The 23,452-nt window shown below is 38.5% G+C and overlaps 2 protein-coding genes and 1 long non-coding RNA gene across 3 annotated transcripts; 1 reads left to right on the top strand and 2 right to left on the bottom strand.

The window, feature by feature from the left end:
- Positions 1-883: 883 nt before the first annotated feature.
- On the bottom strand, positions 884-4,222 carry LOC116173733. Its single transcript, XR_004145978.1, has 3 exons — positions 2,311-4,222; positions 1,264-1,679; positions 884-1,213 (listed from the first exon to the last, which is right to left on the bottom strand). It is a non-coding gene; the product is annotated as an uncharacterized LOC116173733 (long non-coding RNA).
- An 8,349-nt stretch (positions 4,223-12,571) lies between these two features.
- LOC116173731 (ubiquinone biosynthesis O-methyltransferase, mitochondrial-like) lies at positions 12,572-13,830 on the bottom strand. Its single transcript, XM_031491402.1, has 3 exons — positions 13,253-13,830; positions 12,786-13,202; positions 12,572-12,737 (listed from the first exon to the last, which is right to left on the bottom strand). Exons 1-3 carry the CDS (start codon positions 13,566-13,568, stop codon positions 12,622-12,624), a joined length of 849 nt encoding a protein of 282 aa, XP_031347262.1. The 5' UTR covers positions 13,569-13,830; the 3' UTR covers positions 12,572-12,621.
- Positions 13,412-22,589, top strand: LOC116173732 (ubiquinone biosynthesis O-methyltransferase, mitochondrial-like). The gene is made up of 4 exons (XM_031491403.1): positions 13,412-13,484; positions 21,646-21,902; positions 21,954-22,370; positions 22,417-22,589. Exons 2-4 carry the CDS (start codon positions 21,662-21,664, stop codon positions 22,539-22,541), a joined length of 783 nt encoding a protein of 260 aa, XP_031347263.1. The 5' UTR covers positions 13,412-13,484; positions 21,646-21,661; the 3' UTR covers positions 22,542-22,589.
- Positions 22,590-23,452: the final 863 nt, after the last annotated feature.

The raw sequence follows: 23,452 nt of genomic DNA, 5'->3' as shown, positions 1-23,452 counted from the left end.
GATCTGTGAGATGGGCGGTCAACACGTGCAGCCCAGTGCAGGACCGGACGAGATATTCCCGGTAGAAGTCGCTGCTCTTGTGTTTGTTGCACCTCTTTAGAGCCTCCCTGGCTGTAGGGTATATCCCGAAAGCTGGAGAAAGGTAAGAGTGGCGTACCTACCTTTGCAATAGACTGGATTTTGTAGGTAGCGACTTTTCTTCAGTTTCTGCATCAAACCACCGAATAGACGGTCTATTATCTTATTCTCAAACTCATTTTATTTCTAAACACGTTGATTTTTATAAATAAATTTCAAGTGACATTTCGATGGCAATCATGGAATTTCGAATAAGCAGCCCACTTAATCAGAAATGTATTCGAGTATAAATTCGATATGATTTTATTTTACTTCTTTTAAGGGAAAGTAATGGTTTTGTCCGCCCGTCTGTTCCGCATCTAACTTGGGAGCGCAAAGAGACAGCGATATTGAATATGAGCCGGATTAAAAGTCGTGTCAAAAATTCCCTATACTGAAAAGTGAATATCGAATCATATCGCATTTTTAAATTATAATATATTGCACGTACTATAAGAAACGCGTGTATAACAATTGGTCTATTTTAGCACGAGTATTTTTTCATTTATTGACAGATGATAGAACATAAGTTCCCAGTTACAAAAAACGACAAATTTAAAAAAAGGTAGGGGAGACATCAGAATCATGCACTTCTTCCGATTACACCATGAGAAATAAATCGATGTAGGTAGTGAGCGATAGAAATTGCGTTAATTAACTAATCAACACATAAAAGAACGTTCCCTACAATCGTTGAAATGTAATTAATTGTAGGATTACGTACAAATCCAAGTGTACGTGCGAATTACTAGATCGACATGTTCTGATGGTGCATATTAGAATCACGAACGTATTATGAAACAACCTTGCTCCGATCTGCTCTGCTTTTTCACTTTCAGTAGGCCACTTTCGCTATCCCCATCATATATTACGAATGCTGTGCAGACTTATCTAATTCAAAATCGTGATGTGGAGTTCAATCTTAAGCAATCTGTCAATTTCCCATTTTTATTGATTTTTTAATTCTACTACATGACCTCTGAAACGTTTTTGACAGCGTGAGTTAGATAAAGTAATCTGAGTGTAGGGATCCAGTAAGTTCTTCCGGTGATGCGATCGTGGTATAATCCTCGCGTGGTCTTGATTTGGCAGTTATCTAAAAAAATCGCATCAGTCTTTCGTTTAAGGACCTCACAGCAGTCTTACATGCGTTTAGGATTTTTTGAGTATCCTCAGCGGTAATCAGGAGCTCGTATGGGTGTATTCCTTTAGGAACCACTCTCAAAATGTGTTCAACCAGTATATTATTATTAACCAGCTCAACAATGATTTACTAATGGCACTGATAAAGATCGAACCGTTCTTTTTCAGACACCGCACACAGGATTGTATGAAGAAATCGTGATCGTTAACATGTTCCAAAACAAAAGTGGACACGACGATGTCGTATTTTTCGAAATTCGATTTCGCGTGCTCCTCAACTGGTTCGAAGACGTACTTTATTTTTGAGGTTACAGGATCGGCAGATGCGTGCTCTTTAGCTACCTCAATGAGATCAGCCGCGATATCGATCGCTGTTAAGTTACACCCCAACTTGACCAACATTTCGCTGAGTATTCCACCTGCAAAGCAAGACACTTAGGGTGCTTTCACACACACCGGCAAAACCGGAGCCGGTTCCGGTTCCGGCGCCGGATGCAATGTAATTAAATTTGGGCTTGCACATACAGTCCGATCCGGCGTAATGCCGTCCCGGCTGTTTGTGTCGCCGGACCAGAACTCGATAAATCGGTGGCCGGGGCGGGAAGCAGCTTGTCGGTTTCAAGGTTAAGTTATGGAATCATGCACACGCAGCTGAGAAAACCGGTGTCGGGATAGTGTTTGCTCATATTTTTATTTTAGAATGCAGAATGCAGTATACCTCACAGCTAAAATGGGATGAACCCAGTACTGGCGTTCTCGTTTCCTATATTTTCGCCTAAGATGTAGTGATATCAGTAAATTGCGGCGCCTATGTCTTTCACTAATCATAATGGCAATGCTTCTCGCGCGTCGTTCAGAATCAAACTAAAATGGTGCCTGCCCGAGCGTTGACCGAACCTTCTTCGTTTTACCGGGTGCCGGATCCGGTGACGGCAAATGCCGGTATGTGTGCATATTACTTCCGGTCCGGCGCCGGAACCGGCTCCGGTTTTGCCGGTGTGTGTGAAAGCACCCTTAGGCACTTTCGGAATTACTATCACGATTAACCACCTCCACATCCAACTTCTAAAACGTTCAACCCCGCAAGCGGTAAATCATCTGTCATCGCTTCAGTTTTTATCTGTCCATCTTTGGCATAATCGCCTCCAATTTGAGGTATCATCTTCCGCGCTACCGTGTGCAGTGCTTTCATCTCTCCATGCTCGCTCCACCAATTGGCGCTTAATTTCTGAAACCTCTCGAGCTGATCTTCATCGACCGTTGTTCGCGGAGCTGACAGACTTTACTTTTCGACTGCTAATGCAACTTTGACCGGCAAACAAAAAAGCACTTATCTTTAACCACTTTTGATTAGATATTGGGCAAATACGATAAAATTAAAATAGTCTCCGTATGAATTTACGGACCTCTTTCTTAAATGGAACGAGAAGTCAAACGGCTCACAATTTGAAAAATAAATATTTCTTACACACCGGTTTTCATTTTTTTAGAACCGACAATTGGTTTCCAAGAAATCGCCCTTGAAAATGTAATAATTAATAAAAGCGCAAAAAGGTTACGAATGCATCGATTACACGAAATGACCTCAGATCTCGGCAACAAATTTTCGATAGGACACCTTGAACGATCAACGATAAACGCAATGCATGATCTACAAATGGAACCCCCTGAGTCAAATGCCAAATTCTAAGATTACATCCCCCGTCCAAACTTCGACTTTAGTTTTTTTTTTCAGCAAGAAGTTCGTCCTAAAATAAACTCGAAGGTTGTGCCCATTCCGGCGACGTGCTTTTTGGTTATCGATTGGCGACCTTCGTCTTCCTCTTTCGTTGGTGAGCTGTAAAAGAGTGCATTTCATTTGAAAAACCGCTGAGGCGTTAGTGAAAACGCATGGAATTTTAATTGCCGCCATCCATATTCTATTAATTTTAGCAATTGAATTCATTTATTGGGGGATTTGGCAGTAATGGACGGATTCATCTTTTCCTCATATATAGAGAGGATATAATTGTGTTTTTGCTTCTTCTTCGTAAGTACGCGATTTGCTTTTTATGTACTTGAACTGTATCTTTCTTTAGGTTTCGGCTGATATTTGTCACATTCTCGATGAGGCTCCAATCGCCGAATTGACCATGGTGGACACAGACTGCAGCTGAACCAAAACGGAATCCATGTTCCTTCTGCAATTTCCGAGGGCCCGATGTCAGCGTATGTCGAAAGAAGAAGGAGCGAACACTGTCTTGCGATGCTATGGCTGCGGCAAACCGAGAGTTCTACGTCGGGAGTGCAAGGATTGAATCATCGCTCCGAAGATGAGAGCACCCCATGGTGTCAATTTCTGCGCTTTGAGTGCGGAATTTATTCATAGCTCGATTTCACCCAGCCGTCCTATCCATACTAGGGCATAACGGTACAGTCTTCTTCGACAACACCGTGAGAGTCGGCGTCGGAACCCATGAACTGTAACGGCTATTGGAACAGCACGACCACCAGTTCAGCAATACAGAAATGAATGTCACCTAGACTGATTGGAAAAGATAGGATTGCTCGATCATGGATATCTTTCGCCGTCTGTAGTGACGTCACTTGCGGGCCCAGATTTTTCTAGAAGCTTACAAGTTCTCCTTCGGTTTTTCGATTATTCAAAATGTCTTCCTGCATTTCTGGTTTCTGGTTTTACAATAACGATTGTCGACTCTGGCTAAAATGCGAGCCAGCCCACACAACACAATCTATCCACTAGACGTCCATATTTGATCAATTTTAGGTCCATGTTCATGTATCAAAAGTGTACGTACAGTGGACGCCCGATGATTTCCGCTTATAGAATATTTAGTAGGTGGTCCATAGAATAATTACAATCTATACGGGGCTGCGCAAGGCAACAACATTAGCACTTTATTTTTTCAATACGGCTAACTTAGGGGATTAACGTTTCCTCTTTAATTTAAAATTATGATACCTACAGGGTATGTGATATCGAAGTATATGTTATAGAATTCTAATACCTACCTATACAGGGTGGGCCTTTAGTGTGTGGGTGGAAGATTGTGGGTTTATTAATGCATATATTTAAAATTCATTGTGGGGGCATGTGGAAGGACCCTTAAGGCTACAACCTAAAAACATTTTCAGCGAAATTGCAATTGTATATACATCAAAGTTGCATTTTATTTAATGGGACCCCTTTATATTATTGTATATTTCGATTCCTTGGTCAATTTTAGTGTGACTTAATGTATTACACATGATATCTAAAATGAGTCGTGATATTTTCAAAAAGTAGAGGTTCAGTAAAAATTGAATATCGAAACTTTTTACATATTTTTTGTAATTCAACAATCTCTCCATCACAGTGTTTATCGATTTTCAAAGGGTTTCAGTAATTAGTACGCCGTGAAAAATTATAAACGCCAATCCAAATTATAAAATATTTACCCCAAACAAAAAAACAAACAAAAACAAAAAACACAAAAACCAAAATAAAAAGGAAAATAACAATTTATTATTTTAATAAATTTTCAAAATATCCTCAGCGCTGTACCAAAACAGTTTTCGATGCGTTTAGAAAAGGATTCTTTGACACGACGAAGCATAGCTGACGTTATGGATGCGAAAGCATTACAAATGCACATTTTTATATTCCTTTTTGTTGTTGGGACTTCTTTGTACCTATACAGTTCCTTTCACGTATCCTCATAATAATAATAATAATAATAATATATTAGATAGAAAGGAGACACACCAATTAATCAAGTCAGTCATAGAGCTTGCAATGAATAACATATTCTTCTAGTGAATAAGGGGTACAATCAATGAGCAAACGTCTCACAGCTTTTTTAAATAAATGATACGATGTAATCGTTTTGATGTTAGAGGGCAAAACATTGAATAAAGTAGTACCTTTATACAGAACACCTTTTTGATATAAGGCACTACTATGTTTTTGAACCTTAAGTAAACAGTTTCGTAAAGGGTATTTATGATTTGCAACGTCGGTTGTAAAGTAACATCGATTACAGTATACGAAGCAGAGGATAAAAAGAAGTTCAGTGGTGTAAGGTTTGGAGAGCGCGCTGGTTAATTTATAGCGCTTCCTCCACCTACTCACCTCCCAGGAAATTGTTGATTCAGTCATTACAGAAAATTGAAGTGGGCCACCATCGTGCTGAAACGGCGTACTTTGAAAAAATAATTTAAACGGTGCTCTTCACTATGGATTTTAGAAGTTTTTCCAACAAACTTAACTAATCAAAAACAGAATTTATTATAACTCCCAAAATGACAGATGTTATCTCTTTGTATTTTGTTTTAATATTTTCCAATGTGGCTTCCATGGCTTACTACTCAAATTGATTTACTTAAGCTCACACATTGGTTTAAATGCAAAATTTATAATTTAGCTATGAGCTATGAAAAACAAAGAGTTATTGTTTTTTTTTTAAAATTGGGGTAATAATTTGAATTACCCATGCATCAGGTAAAGCGGAAGACGAGAACTACGAGTCGGTAATCTCAGACGACCCACTACCACTAGAGGACGTCGAAGAGCCTGAAGAAGTGGAATCTGCATCTAGTCTATAACTTTTGATTGAGAAGTCTGATCGAAAAAGTACGAATTGATTTGGATTCTACGCACCCAAATTAATAATAAAAAGTGTTTTCCCGAGAAATTTTGGTGTAGTCGATTTTTGGTAAAAAAGGAAGGTTATACACTGCCTTTTTTTGAGCCCCGAAAAAAAAATTCTCAGATCGACCCGGAAAAAAAAAATTTTCTTATAGAATGTGGCCTGTAGAATCCATAATTTCAAACAGTTCCAAGATTGGGCTACTAGTTCAAAAGTTACAGCCCTTTGAATTTTTTTCAAATTGGTTTCTAGTCTATAACTTTTGATTAAGAAGTCTGATCGAAAAAGTACGAATTGATTTGGATAAGTATAAGGGTAATGATTACGTTGAGGTATAAATGAATGTGTGAATATTTTAATATGAAAATACTGTTTTTACGTGAATAAATGGTACATAGAAATACTTTGTTTTACAATGAATATTTCCTCACACATGAAAGTTGAAGGTGAAAGGTGACTAAGCCAACTCTTCAGTTACCTATCTCGTATGAAATTGCACGAAGAGCATTTTCAGCTAAACATATTTCATCTAGCCCTGACGGTCGCGATATTTTTGCAAAAAACCGCAAAAAAACACGAAAATGATGATTTTCGCATCCTTTTATGAATTTTCTAGGCTAAGAGGTACACGTAGGCTAATTTCTGAGTATCTACCTTGTAAAAAATTGCACGAGGAGCATTTTCAGCTAAAAATATTTCATCTAGCCCTAAAGGTCGCGATATATTTACAAAAAGCCACGAAAATTGATGATTTTCGCCGCTTTTATGAATTTCCTAGACTAAGAGGTACACCTAGGCTAACTTCTGAGTATCTACCTTGTATGAAATTTCCCGAGAAATATTTTCAGCTAAAAATATTTCATATAGACCTCATAGATCGCGAGATATCAGCCAAAAAGAGCGAAAACACGGTTTTTGGGGGATGGTGGGGTGGCTGGAGCCTTTAGCACAGGATCTGGAGGGTGGGATTTTTAATATGTTGTTTTTGACACCTAACTGAACATATTCCACCATTTTTTTCTTTTCCACCTCAAAATGTCCAGTTTGCCAATTTTACAGTCTCTATCGCCTAGACTAATAATCGCATGTTATGAATTTTACATTGAAATCCATATGATGCGTTACACAAGTCACCACCCTGTATATGCTATGTACAATATCTAAGGGTCCCCGAAGCCGAAAGGCTAGGGTTAATAAATAAATTAATTTAAAAAAATTTTTTTTTAACATATTGAGCGGGTAATCAGACAGATATTTTAAACCGTATGTGTACATTATTATATTATTTTCATTGAACCAAAACTTTTACTTATTTTTTAGCGAGAGTAAGGCCTTCAGCGCGAGGCTCTGAAGAATGCGGAGGATGCACAAGAATCAAGATCTCACCAAAAAGGAGCGAAACAAAGAAAGAGCGAAGCTTAACAATATGCGGCTCGAAGGACCAAATAATATGTATCGTGGAAGGCTACAGGGGGTTGGTGGTCTGGAGTTAAGGTTGGAGTAAAAATATGACAACCTACATGAATTAAACTTGATTCCCTAATTCGGGTACAAAATTAAATGGAATATTCTGAATGTATGCTGATTTACTGAGTTTGGTGGAAGATCGGCTACAAAACTAAACTCAAATGAAATTACAATAACACGGGGAACGAAGAAAGGATTTACTGTTTGAAGATGACAATTTAATCTAAACCATCAATGTGCAGGACGATGCAGGGATAATCTCACCACTCTCGCAAGAGCAGGTTAAATGAAGAACGTTGCTGGCTGCAGGGGCACCTCTAAAAAGCATTATGCGGATCACGCTGGAATTGGGCGCAAGCGTGTTGAGGACTCAGAACTTAGAGAGGAATAATAAATAATAAATAAATAATATTAAAAAACAAGACCAACGAACGTATCCCTTTAAAATCTGTCCGTGGTGTTTAGTTTGTCAACGCGGTCCATTCAAAATACGGAGGAGGTAAAGAGGTAAATACGGAAAGGTGACTAGGACGAAGGAAATTCTAGCCACCTTTGATCTATTTTTTCAAAAATGCAGATTTATGTCTAACCGCACCTTCTAAATACTGTTATAAATTAAACATTAGTCGTCTTAGCATACCTAACAGTTAAGTGATTTTCCAGACACTGCCGTACCAAATTTATACAAATATATGCCGATTTGTCACCCGAAGCGAAATGCCAATAAAAAACCGCAATAATTGCGTAATTAGATTAAATTTTTTACTTAAACGTGGGCGTAATTTATGATCTTTACAACATAATTAGTTACATAAGGCATTTGTTAATGTTTATAACGTATTGTTAAGCAGTTGTGTAAGTATCGCGAAATTTTAAAAAGCCCCAAATTTTCATTTGCATTATCCCTTAATGGTGTGGTAGAAAAATCGAGGGCTGTTCTACGTTGGCATCGATTTCTACGCAAATCTTCCGTTAGTACTCTACATCGCTGTACATGACACACTCGATTACGCAATTACCATTTTATTTGTATTAATAGAAAGTTTGCAGATATCGTTAACTAATTTAGTAGGTAGGTAGATCAGATTGTTCCAATTCTTTGTTCTCGATCTATTAATTTTGTTGCTTGTGCTGCATATACCGGTTTCGGTACTAAAAACGTTTACTGCCATAAACTACGTATATGGCATACAAAGGAAAGCTTTCATTGCGGACAATGGCTTGAATTAGCCAGATTTTGTTACTTATTGCATTTAGAAAACGGGATATAGTAAATTGCAATTACCATTCTTTGATGCTCGTCCTAATTGTGGTTTATGATTGAATATCACGTTTCACTACGAGAAATTTAAATCCATTGATACATCTACTCGTAATATGGGCATAAAAGTTAAATAATTAAGCAAGGATGAATATGCAGATTCAAATCGTATCCAGGATCGAGGATCAATACGTCCTTGGTCGAAATGTTGTGTAAACTACAGGGGTGTCTCATCTCTCTAGGTTGAAATAATACCGACGATGAGAGCGAGTCACCCTGTAGTTGAAAATTTACGTGATGTAAACGTAATGTAGGTTTAGCATTAGAAATTTCAGGCCGGACATCCTGTACAATGCTGGAATTTATTTGTTTAGGACCTGAGAGACCCTTTGTTACAGGACAGGACACAAAACTTCAGGATTTTATTTAATGGTCGGTGTAATGTTTAGCTTTGTGAATTTGTATCCGTAATTTAAGGGTTGTTAATGTATTTAATGAGTGTCTGAAATTCAAGGAACTCATAAATAAAGAATGTGTTTCAGTATTATTTTTATCATTACCCCAGGAGCTCGTTTGCGTTATTTGTTGCAAATTTATTCATAACCCACGTTGGTTTTTATTTAACCGCAAGGAAGCTAAAGGGGAATTAGTAATCATCGCGGTTTACAAATGCAATTTTGTTTCAGATGTAAATAATTGTATGCTGCAATAGGTGTGTATATTTGGGACGAGATAAATGAATCGGGTAATTGTAATTAAAATAAGAGCAAAAAGAGCGAGTTATATCTATCGTAACCGAGCGTTAAATAACAAAAAGCTTATAATAGCACAGAGGAAGTGTTATTATATCGCTGTATGAGAAAGCGCTTATTGAGTCAGAATGTACAAAGCGATAGCTATAAATATGAGTGTAAATAGTGGGAAAGGAGCATTCGTTAAGCGGAGTTACACAGTACAAAATCCGCGCGGGTCGGTTTGCAAAGCGCGAGGTGCAATCTTAACCCAATCCGTCCACTGGGCGGATACCGAACACACAATCGATGGTGATTTAATCAATGATCTCAAAAATATTACAAATAGGTCACTGTACTATACAGTGAATTTTTCTTAAATGTATACATATGGACAATAAATACTTATAAAAACAGATCATACGCATGGAATTATGATTCACGGTATGGAATAGATGGCTCTAGGCAACCAACATTACACTTAACTGTTTTTACAGTTCTTAAATTGTTACTACCATGATACCACGTTAATATTTCAATATTATCACCTTTGCTATACATCTTTGTGCTAAAAAATCACAATTTGATGCTAATAAGACCAATGGCTAACACTAATTTGACATGAAATAATCAAGTGACTTTTTCCATAGCAGACGCCGAGTATCATTAACAAAAAAATTCGTGCAGAGTTGGTTGCCTATTATAGGCATCTATTCCATGCATTTGATCTGTCTTTTTCAAATATACATACCTCGCCCATATGTATACATTTGAAAAAATTCCCTGTATATATCTGCTATGTCAATATCTGAATTTGAATTAATTTTTAGTAAAAAGAGGATCAATACGTAGTCGGAGAAAGTATTAATATCAAAAACAGGCAGAAAACAATGAAGCTATAATAGTTAAGCGAATATCCAGCAAATGTAATAATTACAATTCGATTTTATCGAAAACCAGCATGTAATCAAAAGTTAATCAAGGAGTGGACGAAAATTAAAAAGATTTACCTTTGAACTTTGTGAGCTCAGAAGGGCGCGTTCTGCAAATCTGTAACAGACAATAACACAACAAACAAATGAAAGGGGTAGCGAATCGCGATGCAAATATTGCGAAATAGCAAAGTCTAACGTCTGACACTAAGTCGGTAAATCGTGTGGTTAAAAACCACGATAATTTACATATTATTCAACAAAAGACAAGATATAATTCCTTGTGGTGCATTACGTATAGGTAGATACCAATTAAAAAAAACAAATTATGGTATATTGTAATCCTTCTAAAAAAGGAGTAGCAATGTTCAATTTATTCGATTTATTTGTACGTAGATCGCACGCTGGTTAATTAATTGTTTCTAAAAATTGCGAATAAAGATTTTAAGTAATAATATAAGAGGTGGCGATCGAGCGTGAAATTAACGTGTGCAATTAGAAAAGAGACTTACCAAATTTGTCTTAAAATCGATGCGGTCAAACTAACCTGAAACAGAAGAAAGAGAAGGTTAAAATACGATAGAACAAGTGACTTTTCAAAAATCAATCAAAAATCATGAATGGTCCCTAAACGTAACGAGTGTCAGTGGACTGGATTCAAGGTACTCTCGGATAAGGATTTTGTATGTTACGTTGTTGGTAAAATAATGATGTGGTTATTTGCACACATTTGCATACGTGTTCTGTTACAATTAGCGGATGGTTATGGGGAAACTTTTCATATTTGCAGCCTCGTTTTCTGCCGAAAGTTTATTTCCACGATGCGCTACTTTTGATTTTCTGAACTGGAACGTTTCCAATTTGGACTAACGAATGGTTCGGCGCTAATTTTAGCTATGGATCTTTTACTTGAGCTAACAGAGGCCTCAACGCGAGTCTTGATCTGCGTTATTTCGACCTGAGCGCTACGACGGCTCAACCCGAATTACTATTACCTCTCTCTTAGAAACGAATAATTCCCCCTACATAGAAGCAAAACTGACCGCATAAGTAAGGCCCGTGAGAAGCCACCAGAAATCGAAAAAAGGTAGGAAACGTACGTGAATACGGATGTCATTGGAGAAGTCAGAAGTAGGTGCAGCTATGAAAGATATGATCGGTTCGAAAGGCTGCAGGAGTAAATGTTATTCCAATTGACAATTTAAAAAGCTTGTAAGAAGAAGGGTTGAGAGAGTTGAGAGCTTTGTTTAGAAAAACATTAATGATATCGCTGGCAAAGAAAAATTGCGCTAAGAAATGTGAAGAACAAAAAACATTAGCTGCGAGACGGAAGACCAAAAAGAGTAATGAATGTAAGTGAAGAGAAGGAGGAGGTTCCAACGCAAGTTGCGAACCGGGATGTGTACGGTAGAGGAGAAGGCGCCTCTGAAAAGAGATAGAAACCAGTTGAAGTACCCGATTGGCGCCAGCAAGAGGAAGTGTTGGAAAGGGTTGTTCGATGAGCTAGACAAAGACATCTGAGGGAGGGCGTACTAAATGGTGACGTGTAAGATTGGGATAAGAACGGCGCAACTTCCGATCCTACGATAAGGAAACTTTTCCCTATCCACGACAGTTTGACGTCGCTTCAAGGTGAGCAGCCAAGGTTGGGAACCGAAGAGCTAGTGAAGGTTGAGGAAATAGCAGTTCCTGTCGGTAAATAAAGCACAGGGCTCAGACAACATGCTTTCCGTGGTGGTTAAAATCGTGGCTACGAGCCAACATGGGATTTGGAAAGTAGTGATAGATAACGCTCTGGATACTCTCTGGAAGACTGAAACGGGCAACAACCTGGAAATCCAAGAGATGAAGCAGGCAAACGAAGGGATGACACGTGAGGTCGGGTGTTCGAACCTGAGTTGAGGTGAATTTTTCATCTGTGGCAGAGATGGGAATTACCTTAGACCAGTTTCGAGCATTCGGCCGTCTACTCCGAATTAGGCTTTTCCTGCCGTTTTCCTAATTCGTAGGGTAAATACCGGAGTAGTATAGAACAACTTAAGACCTTCTGCAGAGGCACCTCTAAAAAGAATTATGCGGGTCACTCTGTAATTGGGCGCAAGCCTGTTGAGGGCCAAGAACAAGAGAGGGATAATAAATAAATAAATAAAACGAGAGGTCTGTCTGGTGGCGCCACTGGACGTGAAGAATGTCTTCAACGCGGCGAACTATTGTTATTTTAAGAAGATGCAAATGGTGTGGGGGGAGGGGGGCAAATTTTTTATGATTTTTATCAACTTATTTTTAAATGGATTATCTTGTAATACATTTTAATAATTAATCGATCGAAAATGGGATGTACGCTAGTACAATTTTTTAGCTTCGATAACATAAGCTATAGACCACCATGACCACCAAGACAACTTTCCAGTTAGAATATTGTGGAAGTACCCGCGTGTGTCGATTATTTCGAAATTATCTGCAAATGTTACACGTTGATTAAAAATCGCCAAAACCAAATACCTACTTTTGCGTATCATTTTGTGAGTATCTTGCGCTGTAATACACATATTCCAATCATCAGTGCCCCTGGGTACATATGCAAAAACCCTTTCGTACAGATTTATTATCAACCAGCTCCATATTGTTTTGCTCATCGCGCTGACGATAAGCAGCCCTCCTCGTTTGACGCACTTCGTGCACGAATCGAGGAAGTACTCTTTCTCGTCGACGTGTTCCAAAACAAAATTGGAGACAACAACGTCATATTTGTTGGCGTTATGTTTAGCATGATCTTCAATGGACTGCGCAATGTAAGTAGTGGTCTTTGAGGTTACAGGACCGGACGAGGCGTGGTTTTTCGCAATCTCAACCAGTTCTGGCACTACCTCGATCGCCGTCACCTCACAATCCATCCTAGCTAATATTTCAGTAAGGAAACCTCCTGAAAAATGCTCAACTGTATCGCAGTTACTGATGCTTGGTTAAATTTACCCCCACAACCAACTTCTAAGATCTTCACTTGACCACTACCACGTGCACCTTGCGTTTTTAACCCGGTTCGAAACAACTCCTCTTGTACGAAAGCTCCCATCAACCTATTAGTCTCGTGCAGTAGTTGCAATCCACTGTCTTCTTTCCACCACCCTTCACTAAGATTTTTAAAAAATGAGACTTCTTTCTCGTTTATAGTGCTTCTATTGGTCGACATTTTGCAACTGATTAGGTATGTCGAGTGCATTTTTATTATCGCGGAACCATGATGATACCCTCTACTAAGGTCAATGAAATCGGCAAAGCTTAATAACATTGATTATGCGCATTAATTTCCCACGTATTAATTATCCTACCAATTCTTGATTTGAACAAGAGACCTTCCTCTTCATTGCTACCCGAGTACCTATCCTCTTCTATCTCTCCTAGCTGTCTCTTTTAGCGATCAATAAACAGCACCCACCACCCGAATCAGGATTAAGACCTTAATGACAAGTAACAGCGATGACAGAAGAAGTGCGCACAAACGAATACTTCCTAGAATGCATCAGGATAAATAAGGATTAGAGAAGAAAGTAGTAGGGAAACACTGAATTGCAGATTGACCACGTAATAAGGACGAAGTCAAAGGAAATAAGCATCACGAACACAGTAGGCATATGGGCAAAAATAGTACGATCGGACCACAAAATGGTAAGGGGGAAAGTAAAGATGGATGGGGGAGGGGGCGGAAGGAAATGACAAGGAGCAAAGCGGGAAAATCGAATGGTGGGATGTGAAACTTCTGTCAGGGGAGAAGAAAAGGGAGGAGTATAGAAAGGAGCAGGGAGAGATCAGAACCAAAAATGGGGAAGGAAGACCAGCTTGGAATAGGATCGCTGAAACGCTCAAAGAAGCAGCAAGGAAAACACTCGGGAAACAGAAACCGAATAGGAAGCGAGCCATGGATAATCATAGAAGAGCAATCAAGAGGTTATGGGGAAACCCAAACAAACCTGAAACAAAGAAAGGGACGCCAAGGAGGAGAAAAACAGAGCCTTTGAGCAACACGAAATCAAGAAATTCGCCGAGTTCGCGGAGAACATCGCCAAGCTCCGACCAATGCACATAAAAAACACAGAAGGAGGAAACAATGGGGAAACAGAAAATACACGGTGTAGCACCTAAGATCCCTCGGATCACTTTACCATAAAAGATACAGAAAAAAGTCTTAGAGCAAAACTGTACACAATTACAGTCGCAATATTTCTAAAATATTTTTGATTACCAGGGGCGTGCTGTGCTGCAGTGGCGTATCAAACTTGCATTTTTTTAAATGGAACGCCTCATTACTGATTTGGAAAGTACTTGAAAAATACTTACTTTTTTTATGTAACATAATGTCCGTGTCCGTGGACGCGGTCTTAACCTGTGCCTCAGTCCAAAACAAAACCCCCTGCGCGACAGTTTTTCTCAAAAAAAATTTCGAAAAACTGTTAAATTTTGACAATAAAAGGTTATAACAGCGAAATCGTTTAGTTAGGGATATAATATGTTACATAAAAAAATAAGTATTTCTCAAGTACTTTCCCAATCAGTAATAAAATATGGGGTGTTCCATTTAAGAAAACGCAAGTTTGATACGCCACTGGAATACAGCACGTCCCTGGTGATCAAAAATATGGCGACGGTAAATGTGTACAATTTTGCTTTAGGACTTTTTTCGGTATATTTTATGGTAAAGGATCCGAGGTATCTTAGGTACACCCTGTATATACCAGGACAGTGTGGGAGAAACTCCTGAAGGGGAAACAGGAAGAACAGGCCCAACAATGACGAAGGACGATCACTGGCCACTCCCGCCACCCCCTCGGTGGAAGAAATGATGGAGATAATAGGGAGATTGAAGAAGGGGAAAATGCCAGGACAGGATAGATTCCAGACCGAATTCCAATACGCCTCAGAATCGCTAATAAAGGACCTACATGCACTGATACAGGAGATATGGACCAGGAACTTAGTCCCTAAGGAGACAGTGCAGATCCCCATCCCGAAAGTCAGGTCACCGTAAGGAACAGATGACTACAGAAGGATCTCGCTATGCAGTGCGGGGTACAAGATATAGGCGGCCTACCTACTACAATGCCTAGGGGGCGACAAACCCGAGACACCAGCATACCAAGCAGGATTCCTAAAAGGAACATCAACTGGTCACCATATATTCACGACCAGGAGGATCCTAGACGAACAATTGAGGACAGGAACCAAAAAATGGCTTCTAGCAATAGACCTGGCGAAGGCTTTTGACCAAGTGAAGCATGAGGCAATAGCCACCTCCCTGACAACGCCAAACTTCCTAATCAACAGAATCATAAACGCGTGCCTAAGGGGGTATACTGGTATATAATGGTTTGAGAAGAAGACCGAGTAGCAAAAGAAAACCAGGGGAATCAAACAAGGATGTCCGCTTTCCCCAAGGCTCTTCACGATAGCACTTGACCACGCTAACGCGGATAAGTTAGAAGACATTGTGGATTTCGTCCAAACCAGCGAGGTATACCTGGAAATGGTAGGCCTACAAATAAACAACGAAAAGGGCTACATGGTGATAAGAGACCCAGGCAGCAACGCCCAGTACAAAGAAGGAGAGAAGATCATAATAGCCGGGAAGGAGATAACTATGAAGCACAAGATTAAATATCTGGGAGCGTACATAAGCAGCACACTCAGCAGACATAACACAGTGAAAGATAGAATAACCAACGCATTCAGAATGACACAGGGAATCCGGACAACACGATCATAGCACCGACAATCTTATACCGAGTTAACACCTCCGCGCTAACAAGGAGCAACAGACGAACATTGAGGAGGGCGGAGCGGAAGGCACTCAGGATACTGATGGAAATTCTGATCACAGTACCGTTCTCATAAAATCAAATATAGATGCTCCAAGTTATAGCGAAAAAATTCGGATTAGAAGTTATAATGAAAATCGCCGTAGAGAATTCTATAGTCAATTGGAAATAGAAGATTGGGATCCAGTGTTACGAGGATCGGATGTAGAGACTGCTTTTAATATATTTAGTAAGATAGTGTCTCACCACTTCAACAATGTCTTTCCTTATCTATATAAGAACAAAAACGGAAACGTTCCTAAAGGGTGGGTTAATGAGGACGTGAGGACGTCTAGTGCAAACTTGAAGTCATTCTACATGTTACAAAGTAAATATCCCGAGCTAAAGCCTCAATACATAGAAATGAAAAGGAAGCATATGACCCTAATTAAACATGTTCGCAGGGCGTATGTCCAAAACACTATTCTTAACTCAGATAACATGGTAAAAAGCGCTTGGTCATTTATAAAAGGCAAACGCGGCTCCCAAACTAGAAACTTGAAATTGAAAAAGGGTTCAGTGTACATTGAAAACCCCCACGATGTCGCAGAATCTTTCAATAACCACTTTAAAAACATTCCCTATGAGACAATTGCAAAAATTACCAAACATACAAACAAAACAATTAAACTAAACCATAATCCAAAATCTTTGTATCTAACACCCTTTTGTGAACCAGAAATGATAACGCTTATAAACAAAAAAATAAAAAACAAAAGATCAGCAGGGCCGGATGAACTCCCATGCTCCTTAATTAAATTTGTTTCTAAAGTAATTGCGAAACCTATAACCCACATTGTAAACCTGTCATTCGCGACTGGAGAGTTCCCAGTTGCCTTAAAACTAGCAAAAGTAATTCCGGTTTTTAAAAGCGGTAGTGCAGAAGATGCAAGCAACTATAGACCAATTGCCATAACATCAGTATTCTCAAAAACTCTAGAATATTGCTATTTAGATAGATTAGAAAGTTTCCTAAAAAAATGTAATGTACTTAGTCGAAATCAGTTTGGATTCAGACCAAATACATCTACAGCAGACGCCGTCCAATTTTTCTTAGATAAAATACTGCAGTCAATTGAAAAAAAGAAGCATCAATTGGAGTGTTCTGTGACATATCCAAGGCGTTTGATTGCTTAAACCATAATAGATTACTTGCAAAACTATCCTCCTACGGTATTCGAGGTATTCCTTTGAAATGGTTAAACAACTTTTTGTGCAACAGGCATCAATACGTCTCATTAACACACACTTGGGAAAGTACCAATAACTTCATAAATTCAAATACTGTGACACTTAATGTAGGCACTCCACAGGGAACAGTTCTGGCTCCAATTTTGTTTATTCTATACACAAATGATCTTATACAACATGCACAGGAAAACGCTGTCATCACCCTATATGCTGATGATACATCTATAATTGTTTCAGACAGAGATAGAAATCGTGTCGCAAATAAATGTAATCAGACCATGCGGAATATCAGTAATTGGTTCAGTGATAGTGTGATAGTTTTATCATTACCTGTTTGTCGTAAATCTTACTGTTTGTTTGTCTGTTTACAATTTGACTTATCTTATCCATGTACCTAAATGGCCAAAAGATGAAATATATATTATTATTATTATTATTTGATTTTCTCGGTCTTGCCGGTTCTAATCCTAGTCAAACGGACTATTGTCAAGTCTGGCTAGTTATTTCTGAGGAAAGTTCTGGTGATGCTGCAGGTTTTGAGTATGACTGCCTTCTGAATGTGATGATGAGTGTATGTATCTAGATCAAGTTGTTGTAAATGTTGTTTAAATGTTTTGTGTGTGATTCCAGTTGTTGATATTATGAATGGTATTATATGTACTTGCTTTTTTATTATTATTATTATTATTCTTATCGGTGTTTCTTGTGAGAACTCAGGTCTAGCCTGGTTAACTAATCGCACGGATTAAAATCAAGTAACGATTAGTGTCTGTGTCTGTGTCTGGTGAAGTTATGTAGGGTCATTAAAAAAAAAAATAAAAAATAAAAAAAAAATAAAAAAAAAAATAAAAAATAAAATAAAAAAATCACACACGTACATTGGACATCTAGGGATAATGTAATTCGTACTTACCAACATACCTATTGATGGGCACAATAGCCAACGCTATCAGGAAAGAGGAAAACAAAAAAAAAAAAAAATCATTATAATAATTCCTGTAATTTTATTAAATGGAGTTTATTGTGTAAGTGTTTCTTTGGCTTTGCGTTTGGGTTGAATACGAGTGGGTTGTGATAACGTGGTGTGCTTCTGTGAAGAAGGAGTTTTGTGTTTTTTAATTGTATTTATGGTGTTTCTTTGTTCCTGAGGTCGTATTTGTGAGGTTGCTTGGGTTTTTGGTGGAGATATTGCAGTATTTTGTGAGCCTGTGTTAAGGTTTTTGCGTTTCGGTTGTATACGAGTGGGTTGTTTCTGAGAAGAAGGAGTATTGTGTTTTTTAACTGTGCTAGGGCGTGTAACTTTATTGGATGGACCTGTCTTTGTAGTGCATGTTGCGTTACTTGTATTTATGGTGTTTCTTTGTTCTTGAAGTTGTATTTCTGTTGTTGCATGGGTTATTGGTGGAGACATTACAGTATTTTGTGAGCCTGTGTTAAGGTTGTTGCGTTTGGGTTGAGTACGAGTGGGTTGTGTTTGTGATAACGTGGTGTGTTTCTGAGAAGAAAGAGTATTGTGTTTTTCAGCTGTGCTAGGTCGTGTGGGTGAGGGCGTCTTTGTAGTGCGTGTTGCGTTACTTGTATTTATTGCGTTTGTTTGTTCAGGAAGTTGTGTTTGTGTGGTTGGTTGAGTTAAGGTTGGAAATATTACAGTATGTTGTGTGTCATGTTGTGAGTCTAAAGTGCTGTTTAGGCTTTTGCGTTTGGGTTGAATACTAATGGGTTGTGATAATGTGGTTTGCTTCAGAGGTGAATCTCTGAATGTAGTATATGTTGTATCATTTGTTGTACTTGTTTGTTCGGTAAGTTGTATTTGTGTGCTTGTTTGGGTTAGAGGTGGAGATATTACAGTATGTTGTGTACCGTGTTGTGAGCGAGTACTGTTGTTTACATGTATACGTTGTGGATCATTTCTGTATGTAGTATCTTGTGTTATGTTTAGAAATTTACGAACAATATGGCATGTGTTGATAATGACTGCTTTTTGTAAATGTTTGTATGTGTTTTTGTCTAAACCTAATAGTTGTAAATTGTGGTGTATTGTCTTTGGTATAACTCCAGTAGCACTAAGAATAATGGGAACTATAACAGTAGATTTCATTCTCCATTGCGTCTTAAGCTCGATAGCTATATCGGTGTATTTGCGGTGTTTTTCTGCATGTGTTTTAGTTAAGTTGTTAGTGTTGGGGATGGCAATGTCTATAATACAAATGGATTTTTGTGTTTTATCTATAAGTGTAATGTCTGGTCTATTATTGTGGATAGTTTTATCTGTGAGTAGTGTCCTGTCCCAATATAATTTGTGTGTGTTGTTTTCGAGTATGATCTGTGGCGTGTATTTGTAGTATGGTGTCGTATCTGTTATGAGATTGTGTTTAAGTGCTAATTTTTGATGTATGATTTTAGCTACCTGATCGTGTCGATGTTTGTATTCAGTTTGTGCAAGTCGTGTGCATGCCGATATTATATGTTGGATTGTTTCTGATGTTTGTGAACAAAGTCGACAAGAATCATTTGTCACTGTTTTATCTTTATGTATGTGTTTTTTATAGTTGCGTGTGTTAATGACCTGGTCTTGTATTGCTAACATGAAACCCTCAGTCTCCGGGAAGACATCACATTCAGATAACCAACTGTGCGTTGCTATAGAGTCAACACAATCCTGGCCAACCTCTTGTGGAAATCGTCCATGTAAAGGCTTTTGGTTCCATGTCTGTATGTTATTTGTGATATGTATGTAAGTTTGGATGTGGGTGGGAGTACATTAGTTTCGTGTAGGTTAAGTGGTGTGTAAGATTTGTCTGCATATGTTACTGTTTTGTGTAAGACTGAAGTATCTGATTTGTTATAAAAGTATTGTCGTAAATGGTGTATTTGTGTTTGGTGTAATAGTTTTATATCTGTAAGTCCTCTACCTCCTTCCGAACGAGGAAGGTAAAGTCGTATACTGGAGGAGTGAGGGGGATGTATATGGTGTTTTGTTAATAGTGTACGTGTGTTTCTCTGTATTTGTTCTAAATCTGTATTTGTCCAACGTATAATCCCGAAAGAGTATGTAAGCACTGGTATGGCATAAGTGTTAATAGCTTTGATTGTATTTCTACCGTGTAATTTTTGTTTTAAGTATACTGCGTACTCTTTGTAGGTATTGTGTGATAAGTGTTTGTTTTATACTCGTATGTTTAATATGTGTATTTTGCTGAAAACCAAGATACTTATAAGTTTCATTCTCGTCCATATTCTTATTATTATTATTATTATTATTATTATAAAACAACAACCTCACAAGAAAGCAGATAAGGATATTACTAAAGGGAAAAATGATCACCAGGAGAGTGAAGATGAGGTAGATGAGATAGTGGGGACATATAAACAGGAGGATTAAAGACCATATGCTACGGGCTGTCAAGAATCTATGTGCCTCGGAATGGAACACCACCATAAACCAAGCGGTAGAGGCCTTGGGGATTCCCATGGGAAGATGGGAAGAGTGGAGCAGAGACAAACATCAAATGAAGAAAGAAAGCGGAAGAATACTGGAGGTGGAGGAAGAATCAGACAAGCACAAGTGGCCAAGAGGAGGAGGGAGGGGGGACAGAAACTAACGCAGGGAGAAAACAACAATAAAAAGAGGAGGAACACGGAGGAAAACGGGGAAGGGACCGAGACCAAAGGATAGGAACATCGGAAACTAATGAACGCTCGGAGAAGAAGCTATCACCAGAAAGCAGAGTTCTCTCTAAGGCAGTTATTACAGTGGCGAAGCTGTGGCCGGGTCAGATAACGCGTGAGAGTGTAAGTTTGTAAGTGGTAAGTAATTTTTTGAGAGTCATTTAACATGGTATGTTTCCCGTTACGAATCAGAAGCACATGAGATAAGAACAAAGTGAATCTAGTTTATGGTCGATGCGAAAGATGGCACGTTTAAGCTTAGTTCACCCCACTTCTTCTAGTGGTAGATCTACAAATTTATTGATCTCTCTTTCAGTTTATTCTGTGTTTTGAATTAAAAAAGCGCCATCGTGATTTCCGTAAGAACACATGGTCATTTGATCCAGTAGGATATTGCATCATAATTTAGCTAGCGGCGTAGTGGATTATGAGTTAAAATCGCTTTTCAACTTACAGGGTTACAGGTTACATCGCAGACGATTGTAATCAAATTTTTTAACTCTCATTGTCCTACGCAAATTACGCATTTATAAAAACCGCTGTACAAGTGATCGACACGATATACGTATAGACTTTGCTGATAACTATTAATCTTAAAAAATGCCTATCTGAACTTATTTATATCTCAGTATTGCTTAATATCTCAATGTCAAATAGACGTTGCAGTTCCAAAATGGGAAGCGACGCCGTTACACGTGCGACAACTGTAAGTGAAAAGGAAGTGCTGTACTTTAAGCAACTTTGTGAAAACTGGTGGGATGAAGACGGAGAGATGCTATTATTGCACAAGAACAGCAAACTTTTAGCGCCTTACCTTAGAGATTGTATAATTCGCAATGAACAGGTCACAGCGGAAGTTGCAGGCAGCAGTACACCATTGCAAAATGTGAAAATTCTGGAAGTAGGCTGTGGAGGTATCAAATAAAAATTGAAATGCGCTCGATCGGTAAAAAATGGTGTTGCAGGTGGAATTCTATCCGAAAGAATTGCCGAAATGGGATGCGAGCTAACGGCAATAGACGTCACCCCCGAACTGCTAGAACTGGCAAAAGCGCACGCGTCAACCAACCCAACAACGTCCAAAATAAGGTACATGGCGGAGTCGGCCGAAAACCACGCGGAAAACAACGCGCAAAAATACGATGTCGTAGTGTCCAGCTTCGTTTTGGAACACGTCGATGACAAAGACTACTTCATTAAATCGTGCACGAAGTGTCTCAAGCCCAACGGATTGCTATTCCTAACAGCCGTCAGCAATTCATTTTGGAGTTGGTTGATTAATATAAAACTCTTTGAAAACGTTTTGGGGCTCATACCTAAGGGAATGCACGATCGAAAACAGTGCATTGCTCCGCAGGAGACGCAGCAGTTGCTGATTTCGAGTGAGTTACAGCCTGTTGAAACTTCATTTAAACAGTTTATTTGTAGATAACTGCGAAATAATTGACGTACGTGGATATCTGTACAATTTGCTTAACAGAAGGTTTTTTTGGACACCCCCGTCGCTTGCTTCGTTACTTTACATTGTGCAGGCTAAGAAAAATGAATTTTAATTACTATTCACTGTATTGGATGTATTAAATATTTCCGCCCACGGGTAATGATGCTATTTCCAGACCACCCTTTCGCAACATGTAACGGATTGCGTTATTTGTATTTAAAAAAATAAGGTTCAGGCGAAAATTTCATCCTTTCGGCATTTATTGTACACACCGAGAAGGCATAAGAAGTTTTGTTGTCGCGATGTAAGCTAATTAGTTTCAAGATAAGAAAACACAATTGCAGTTTAACGTTTAGCACTTAACGACGCATTGATTTGTTAAGGAAAAGAGCATAAGGTTAAAGAGAAATGTTTTAAATGGAAAAGCAGTACGTTAATCGTTGTTTTACGAAGACGCTTATTGTTTTGGTGATTGGCAATTCTGACGTATTTAAGCGTATTATTGCAAGACAGTTAGTCTTGCCAGTTGGAAAGTTTTTGTCTAAGAGATTTTTAATTCGTCGTTGAAAGTGAACGTTTGTCAAGTTAAGTGGAAGCGCATATTACGTTTACGAAGAAGGTTAGTTGAGACTGGTGTCTATCGTGCAGATGAAGCCTGAGTTATTCCGCCATCAAAAAGCCATTTTTACATCTGTAACTCGAAACTTGAGTGCAATAAAAAAGGTGAAGTTCCGAAGTATCTTCAGTTTGTGTTTGTTTTATACGTCATTCATTTTAAATCGCAATTACGATTAGAAATTTTGGATTAGTAACACTTGGATAGTTAAGATTTATTTAATTAATTGTTTCTATCGATCGCTGCGTGGTATTTGTCGTCTGGTCGTGAAAGCCTGCATTTCTTTCGGAATATTTGATTGATTGATGTTAAATAAGTTTGTTGTATCTGTAAATACTTAGTTCGTGTTTAGGTAATCAAGTCAAATTAACGCTCTAGAGAAGACTTTTCACGTTAAATTTTTCTAT

Source organism: Photinus pyralis, unplaced genomic scaffold (assembly GCF_008802855.1).
Source record: "Photinus pyralis isolate 1611_PpyrPB1 unplaced genomic scaffold, Ppyr1.3 Ppyr1.4_LG6, whole genome shotgun sequence".
Lineage (NCBI taxonomy): Eukaryota > Metazoa > Arthropoda > Insecta > Coleoptera > Lampyridae > Photinus > Photinus pyralis.
This window is presented reverse-complemented; position numbering and strand designations above follow the sequence as displayed.

Bases quoted from the DNA above. Each gene is read 5' to 3' on its own strand.
- LOC116173731 (XM_031491402.1), bottom strand. From the start codon at position 13,568: ATGTTATTAAGCTTTGCCGATTTCATTGACCTTAGTAGAGGGTATCAT. The intron at 13,203-13,252 runs GTAAATTTAACC...AGCATTTTTCAG, and splicing joins CTTAGAAGTTGGTTGTGGGG to GAGGTTTCCTTACTGAAATA. The intron at 12,738-12,785 runs GTAGGTATTTGG...TAACATTTGCAG, and splicing joins TCACAAAATGATACGCAAAA to ATAATTTCGAAATAATCGAC.
- LOC116173732 (XM_031491403.1), top strand. From the start codon at position 21,662: ATGGGAAGCGACGCCGTTACACGTGCGACAACTGTAAGTGAAAAGGAA. The intron at 21,903-21,953 runs GTATCAAATAAA...ATGGTGTTGCAG, and splicing joins TCTGGAAGTAGGCTGTGGAG to GTGGAATTCTATCCGAAAGA. The intron at 22,371-22,416 runs GTGAGTTACAGC...GTTTATTTGTAG, and splicing joins GCAGCAGTTGCTGATTTCGA to ATAACTGCGAAATAATTGAC.